The 8,376-nt window shown below is 48.5% G+C and overlaps 1 protein-coding gene across 1 annotated transcript; it reads left to right on the top strand.

Moving 5' to 3' along the window:
* Positions 1–361: 361 nt before the first annotated feature.
* Positions 362–1,915, top strand: LOC136547527 (nicotianamine synthase 3-like). The gene has a single exon (XM_066539473.1). The coding sequence runs from the start codon at positions 436–438 to the stop codon at positions 1,519–1,521; it is 1,086 nt and encodes a 361-aa protein (XP_066395570.1). The 5' UTR covers positions 362–435; the 3' UTR covers positions 1,522–1,915.
* Positions 1,916–8,376: the final 6,461 nt, after the last annotated feature.

Here is an 8,376-nt window from a genome sequence, read left to right as displayed (position 1 = left end):
CTATATTTAATGCTCCTTATTAGCATCTAAACATTTGATGTAGCATAAATTTTAGGAGCGACCGAAGAACCATACACGCCTAAGGTCCTTTGCATCATCGATCTATCTATCTATCTATCTATCTATCTATCTTCTCTCTGCATTGTGAAACTAAAAAATAAAAATCAAGGACCTATAGATTTATTACTAAGGAATGGGAATTCCTATATATTTATTTGCCTACACCCATCACGTATCACCCCGCTCGCTGCCACTTGGGTCCCATGCGCCATATAGCTGGGTCCCTCACGCATGGCCTTTGGCCTGGCCTGCCATCTTCTATATATGCAGCCTCAGCCCTCAGCCCTCAGCCCTCAGCTCGCCCACTGCAGTCTCCATTCTCCAAAGCGAAGCAACCGCCGAGCCTGCAACGCCCTCCACACTCACTCCACAGTCATGGTCGTCATGGGCAAGGAGCAGCAGCAGCACGAGGAGGAGGGAAAGGTCGTCCAAGAAGAAGTACAAGTCGTCCAGGAGACGGTGCCGCCGGAGGAGGACAAGGAGGCCGAGGCGGCGCTGGTGCACAAAATCTCCGGCCTGGCCGCCGCCATCGGGAAGCTCCCGTCCCTGAGCCCGTCGCCGGAGGTGAACGCGCTCTTCACCGAACTCGTGACGGCGTGCATCCCTCGCAGCACCGTCGACGTGGAACGCCTGGGCCCCGAGCTGCAGGAGATGCGCGGGCGCCTGATCCGCCTCTGCGCCGACGCGGAGGGCCTGCTGGAGGCGCACTACTCCGACCTGCTGGCCGCCTTCGACAACCCGCTGGAGCATCTGTCGCTGTTCCCCTACTTCAACAACTACATCCTGCTGAGCCAGCTGGAGCACGGCCTTCTGGCGCGCCACGTGCCGGGGCCGGCGCCGTCCCGCGTCGCCTTCGTCGGCTCCGGCCCGCTCCCGCTGAGCTCCCTGGTGCTCGCCGCGCGCCACCTCCCGGGCGCCTCGTTCGACAACTACGACATCTGCGGGGACGCCAACGAGCGGGCGCGTCGCCTGGTGCGCGGCGACGGCGCGCTCCAGGCGCGCATGGCGTTCCGCACCTCCGACGTGGCGGACGTGACCCGGGACCTGGCCTCCTACGACGCCGTGTTCCTGGCGGCGCTGGTTGGCATGGCCGCCGAGGAGAAGGCCCGCGTGGTGGAGCACCTCGGGAGGCACATGGCCCCCGGCGCAGCGCTGGTGGTGCGGAGCGCGCACGGCGCGCGCGGGTTCCTGTACCCCGTGGTGGACCCCGAGGAGATCCGGCGCGGCGGATTCGACGTGCTCGCCGTGCACCACCCGGAGGGGGAGGTGATCAACTCCGTCATCATCGCGCGCAAGCCCGTCGCCGTGGACGCGCACGCCGCCGGCGGGGTGGGAGTAGCCGAACTGGGACACGCGCACGCGCACGGCGCCGTGCTCAGCCGGCCCTGCCTCTGCTGCGAGATTGAAGCCCGGGCGCACCAGAAGATGGAGGAGGTGGCCATGGAGCAGCTGCCGTCCTAGGCACGCGCACGCCGTCGTGCTTGCTTTCTTGTTCGATTGCCCCGCCGCCGGCCGGGCGCCCATTTGATTTCGTAGATGCATCAACATCATCCATCTATCTGGTCGATCTATAGTATCGATCCCCTACATCTACATCCACATGCATGGTAATAATCTGCAGGTTGACCGCATGCATCATGTCTCATCCTCCATCCCTTGCATGGTAATTACTAGCTCTAGCTGGTGTATTAATTAATTTGTCTGCTACTGTTATGACCTGAGTATGTGTGGAGATGAGTCATGGAGTGGTTAATTTTTATTAGTAAACTCTCCATGCTTAAATTTGTCAGTCTGACTCCTGTATGCATGTATGCAGCAGGTTAATATAATAATATAAGCCATAACAATTCCATCTCTTGTTGTTCTTGTTATTACTATGGGACGAGTGTTATTGTAGTACTCGCTCCGTTCGCTCCGTTCCAAATTACAAGTAGCTTCGACTTTTTTTTTTTGACACATTCATTTTATCGTGTATATATAGATATAACGTATGTCTAGATACAAAGCAAATTCTATGTATAAAAAAAAGTCAAAACAACATATAATTTGAAACGCAGAGAGTACATGCATGAATACAAGCCACTCCATTGTTTGTTTTGACGCGGTATATGTCATATGCATCGTGGGTGTTGTTTTTTGTCCGGTAAATGCTTTGTTTCGAGGCTGTGTTGCTTTCATGTTAGTCTATCCGTTTGGATCCATAAAGCTAATAGATAGCTACTAATAATTTTAGCTCTTTAAGAGCATCTCCAGTTGTTTGGTAAAATAACTCTCTATCTTTATTTTTTTTAGCAAAAAGAAGAAAATCACCTCCAATAGTTTAGTAAAAGAGCTTCTTAAAAACAAAAAAGTGTCAAATATCTCTCCAACTCATAAGTTTCCAAAGCTGAGAGAAACTCCCTATCCACTCATTCGACATTTTTCTCGAGAGATCAGAGTAAATTGGACGCATGAGTAAATAAAAAAAAATAAAGCATTCTAAGTGAGAAAGCGACGAGAGACAAAGAAACTATTAAAAACAAGACTTGGTTGGTTAGAAATAATATAGGTTCCCAATGCAAAAACTTTTAAAGTTAGTATAGGAAACCGCTGGAGAGGAAAATAAATAATTGAGGTTGCTACTTATTTTATTAGCTCGCTAAACTTATTGATTTAGCAAGTTAATTATAGAAAACACCTGGAGTTCCTTGCTCTTAGATTCACACTGGTCCAATTAATTGTTAGCTAATACTACTTAACGAACAACTATCTCACTAGTTAAGGTCAAACCAGCTAGCTAATAGCAGCAGCTAATGAATCTAAGGTCATGTTTGGATCCCAATAGATAATAGCTATCTGCTAATAGTCATCTCTTTTTGAATCCAAACATGTGCAGCTAATGAAATAGCTAATTGTTAGTTGGACCTCTAGATAATAACTATCTCACTAGTTGAACCAAATCAGATAATAGCAGCTAATAGTTACTTTAGTAGCATTTTCTATTAGCTGTGCATCCAAATACCCTTCAGCTAATAGTAAGCTAGCTAATATTAAATAAGAAATATTAGCAGATAATGAATCCAACGGGACTTAAAGAGGGTCATCACAATAGGGGTAGTAGTACCTTGCAATCTCAATTATCGCCAAGCATTAATTCCCAAATGATTGGACTGCAGTACTATGCAGGATCGATACGGGTACGTTCGTTTGGAGAAATTTTAGAGGAATTTGGATGGTTTGAAGGAATGCTGAAGGAATCTATGAGAAAAAAATACTATTCTGAATAAAAAAAGAAATAAATTAAGTCAGATTTAAAGACACGCGAACAGGCTCAAATGATTGGACTACTAGAAATGTGTGCCGGACACTTGCACTGCATGGATATGCCAGCTATTGAAAATTGGTTCAAGAGAAGACACGGGCAATATTCTGCGAGGCATCCTCTGACCTGAGGGATGAATTAGTCTGTCTGGGAAAAGTCTCCTGCTACTTGCACTTGCACGTCTTTTTACCAAAACCCAACAAAATTGAAATTTACAAGGCCAGAAACGAAAATCAGAAACGTATCGGTAAAGAATGGATAATTAGGAAAAGTCTGTCTAATACACAACTATGTGTTTTATGCAGTTTCAACACATGAATTTTTTTGCACCATACAATTAAGATCCAACAGCCTCCACCATTCTTCTACCTCCAGCCTCTACAGATCACAGATCCGCCGCCGCCACCGCCACCGCCACTGCCATGGCCGGTGCGGGCGCGGGCGCCAGGGCGAGCTCGCCGGTCACCGTCGCTGGCGCCGGTGGTCACCAGTGAGAAAGAGAGAGATATAAAAAAAATCCATGTGTTTTTTATGCTAAAACACATGTGTGTTGTATATCATTTCTGATTAGGAAACTATGTAACTAAGATTTCAAATATTCAAGCTCCCACAGGCCACAAGAGAATACTACTAAGACAATCTTTTATATCTATATAAATCCTAGCCTCGCTACTAGATTTCTCCATAATTCGTGAAGGGCCCCACTAAGTCAATAATATGTTCTTACAATTAAGCTCGATCACAATAGCAGCTACAGTACTATGTATCTCAAATCATGACAAAAATGATAAATGACAATGAAATGTTTTCATCTTGTTTATTACTCCCGGCCCATAGACGTACTCCCATAAAAGGTATTGGTTTATTCTTTTAGAGGAATCTATTATTTATTTTTTTAGGAAAATTGCATTTTGTACGTTTATGTTCATTTTGACGACAAATTAAAGGCAATGGAGAAAAAAACAATTGATGAACGCCTGCAAAGCTGCAAGCCATACGGCCGGCGCACTACTTTCCTAGTGGGCCGAACAGAGCATTGCTGTAGTTGGGTTAGAACAAATGACGATGGGCTTGTTTGTTTGTTGTGCCTAAAGGCACAAATCCCATTTTTATGGCTGAATAACATGTAGCCAAGGAAATGACTAAAAACACTTTCTTCCATATTGTGTGACAGTAGTAACAGTAGTAAAGATTGGTCAAACTTAAGCAATTATCATATGCTGTTGTAAATAGAGGTTTAAGTAATTTGAGATCGTAAACATAATTTATCTCACATTCAACCAGTTCATCTAATTAAACTACCTAATCATGTGGCATTCTTTTTTTTTTTTGAAAGGAACTGGAGGGGTGTGGTTGTGTATGATTAAATAAGAATTAAAGAGTCTTATACAAACCTTGGGGAGAAAACAATTAAGAAAAAAAAAGACAAAGGGGATTTTAAAAGAACAAGAGGTGAGGTAATGATCAAATAAGGTTTGCTATCCGTTAACACTAGATCTATATTCTGTGACATTCTAGAGGGTTTAGAGTGTGTTTGGTTCGGGGGATAAAGTGAGTCGGGATAGGTTGATCCCTTTTTAAGGGTGTTTGGTTCAGGCACCATTGAGGACAGAGCCATCCCCTATAAAGAATATTCCAAGAAATAAAAAGGAGGTTGTCTCCGACCCTCAAAAATGAGGGGACGGGCTCATCCCTCTTGCATGCCATTTTCGTTCTCCGTTTGTGTTTGTCGTGGTTGTTGATTTTGCTGAGAGAAGGGAACAAACTCAGGGCGGTGGGCGGTGGCAGAGCGACCTTTATTGGGCGAACGAGGCGACCTCAAAGCCTCGATGGAGGGAGCGACCTCGGCATAATCGGAGGGCAACATAGGAGCTTGCATTTGTTGACTTCATTGGGCAGAGGGAGCGAGCTCGGGGCGGTCGCATGAGCAACGTCAGAGCTCTAGGGAGTGACCTCGGCCGCGATCGGAGGGACGATGTGGGAGCTTGGGTGGCTTCACTAGCGGAAGGGTGAGCTCGGGCGGTTGGAGGGGCGGAGGGCACCTCAGCCGAGAGGAGGCGCCAAGTTGGGTCGGAGGAAGAGAGGCCCGGGCAGAGGAGGCGGACAGATCAAAGCGGGTGGTGCCGGATTGGAATATATCCGCGTGAAGGAGACGAACATGATAGAAAATAAATATCACCCAATCACAAGCTGTCGGTAACTGTTGCTCACGGTGTTAAAAACATCATCACCAATATTCCTTTCAATCCCTACTAGCAAACAAAAGATGAGAACAAAGTCCATCCTCGCAACCAAAGACTGGGACGATCTCATAAAAAAATAGCAATGGAATTATCACATCCACGTTGTTCCAAAACTATACAGATGCTTATACTTATTTTTGTGCTCCCAACATTTTTTGGCGATTTTAAAAACTCAATGGTTTTAGGAACAAATTTAAATTTTTGGGTATTCCTGAGATGCCCTTACTCGTTATTTACTCTCCATTGCCTATGGACCAACCGAGATTGTAAAATAAGATGCAGGAGGAAACGTGGTGAAACCTTGAATCTGTCGGTGCAGTTTAAAGACTTGTTCGAGTAGAACCCAATCAAATATTAGAGTCGAGTTATAGACGTACTTGCTTCATTATCACTCATGCAACAATGATGGTGGGCTAACAAAGAATATTGTGAAGATTCACACTAACACTTCGCTTTTTAGTTACGGTATAACACACATGAATGGAAACCATGCTATGAAAATTATAATTATCATGATATATTTTCGTTCGTGCAAGGGTACTGTCGGTGTTTCGAGTTACCATCGACGAGTAAATTTTTAGTATTGCGCGTCTGGCTTGGATGGTGTGCTTAGAGGACACGAGGTTTATACTGGTTCGGGCACAAAGTCCCTACGTCCAGTTCGTCGCTTCTGCTCGTGTTATTAGCACTGAAAGTTTGTAGTAGGGGTTACAAACGGGTGAGAGAGGGAAAGAATCCCAAGTCTCTGGTGGAAGGAGTGAGTGAGGCTGAGAGCTCGATCGCCGCTCGGCTGTGCATTCACGTCATGCTCTTGTGCGGATCTGGCTCTGATCGGGTCTCTATGGGTCAATCCCCTTCATGAGGCACCCCGCTTTTTCTTTTATAGGCCAAGAAAAAGCATGGGTTACAGCGGAGGAAAAGGAGAAGAACAAGAGAAAGGAAAGCTTTTAGGATCGTCAGGTCCTTCTCCTTTATGCGGGTCCCACAGATCCTATAGATGTCAACAGGGACAACTCCATGTTGCGGCCCTGTCCGTCACTGGTGCCATGCGCGGGCGTCGTCTGCTGGTCATGGTGTTCCATCCCGTCCCGACGGATGTCGTGGTGAACTGACGCACCTGTCATCGTTCGTACGAGGGTTAGGCAGAACAGCACCGGCACGCCCGACGCTGTTCTTGATGTGAACCCTCAGGTATGGCCCGTCATGGCCACGGGTTACATCGAGGCGTGCCAGTATCTTCTCTGGTGTCAGAGTTTTGACCTAGGCCCATACGCTTGGACCTAGAGTAGTTGGCAGCAGTATGGGTCTCCATCGAGCGAGACAGAGCATGAACTCAAAGGGTCGAGCGAGGCAGAGCCCGCCCCTAGAGGTCGGGCGAGGCGGAGCCTGCGCACCTAGGGGTCGGGCGAGGTGGAGCCCGTCCCCAGAGGTCAGGCGAGACGGAGATCGCGGCCTCAAGGTTGGGCGAGGCAGAGCCTGCCCCTAGAGGTCAGGCGAGATGGAGATCGTGACCTCGAGGTCGGGTGAGGTGGAGCCTGCCCCTAGAGGTCGGGCGAGATGGACATCGCGGCCTCGAGGTCGGACGAGGTGGAGCCTGCTCCCAGAGGCCGAGTGAGACGGAGATCGCGGCCTCGAGGTCGGGCGAGGTGGAGCCCACCCCTAGAGGTTGGGCGAGACGACGATCGCGGTCTCAAGGTCGAGCGAGGCAGATCCCACCCCTAGAGGTCGGGGGAGGCAGAACCCGCACACCTAGGGGTCGGTTGGAGCTTGTAGTTGCGCTCTTGACTGCTCTGATGAATCAATGTTGATGACCATTAGCTCCTCCTCTTGGGGTACCCTAGTATTGGTCCCCGATAGTAGCCCCCCGAGCCTATGGTGGAGTAGAATACTTCTTCAGAGGCTTTTCTGAATGGGAGGACTCTGAGGGCCTTGGCCTTCTTTTGTTACCCATGGTGTGTCCTAGGGACAGCGATTCTCTTTCATCATGATCGGACCCCTCGGGGGTATGGCCGTGAGATTTGGTGGGTCAGAAAAGGTCTTTTCTGATTCTGACCCCTACGGGGGTCTGCCGTTCTACGACCGTGCATTCCATCTCTTTGCGAGTCTAACTTTCCTTGAGCCCCCGCCCGTAGCAGGGGTCTGATCAAGGGTCAACTTGTCTTTGTTTTCGTCTTTCCTCAAGCATTTTTTCGATAAAAATGGAGGGGCTAAGCCGTGCCATGATTTTTCTCTATGGACGAATCATAGTGCTCTGTGAGCTATTAACGGGCTAGTCCGAGTGGGGCCCCAGTAACCCATTCATGGCGGTTCGGCTTGGGTCAGCTGGTGACCAACTCCAGATTCTCAACGGTTAATCCATATAGTTCTCGGGGCCGTTCAACCGGTCCTAAGGGCTCTCTGTCTTTCTTTGAGGAAAAACCATGGATCATATCCGACTAAGACTCAAATGTGGGCCAGGATGTCGGCGGTGCTTGTGCGTCGGGTACTAGCCGCTCGCAGGCCCATCCCTTTCCACCCCTCACTCTAAAGGTGCCTAGAGCGGTTGTCAAAACCTGTCGGTAGGCCAACCTTCGAACTCCTAGGACTAGATGAGCCGTAGGAGCGTCTTCAGCTCCGTATCCCTCTTATCTATGACGGGTCATGACCTGTTCAGGGAGGTGAAACATCTAGTACGTTTTTTGAGGGGACAGCCATAGGTTGCATGCGCACGCCCCATGGCGAAATGTGGTGATAGGTCGTGGTAGGCGCGGAGATCTAGGTGGCCGGTTGGTT

The sequence above is a fragment of the Miscanthus floridulus genome, chromosome 3 (genome assembly GCF_019320115.1).
Source record: "Miscanthus floridulus cultivar M001 chromosome 3, ASM1932011v1, whole genome shotgun sequence".
Lineage (NCBI taxonomy): Eukaryota > Viridiplantae > Streptophyta > Magnoliopsida > Poales > Poaceae > Miscanthus > Miscanthus floridulus.
Note: the sequence above shows the minus strand (reverse complement) of the source record. Positions and strands in the feature narration are given on the sequence as shown.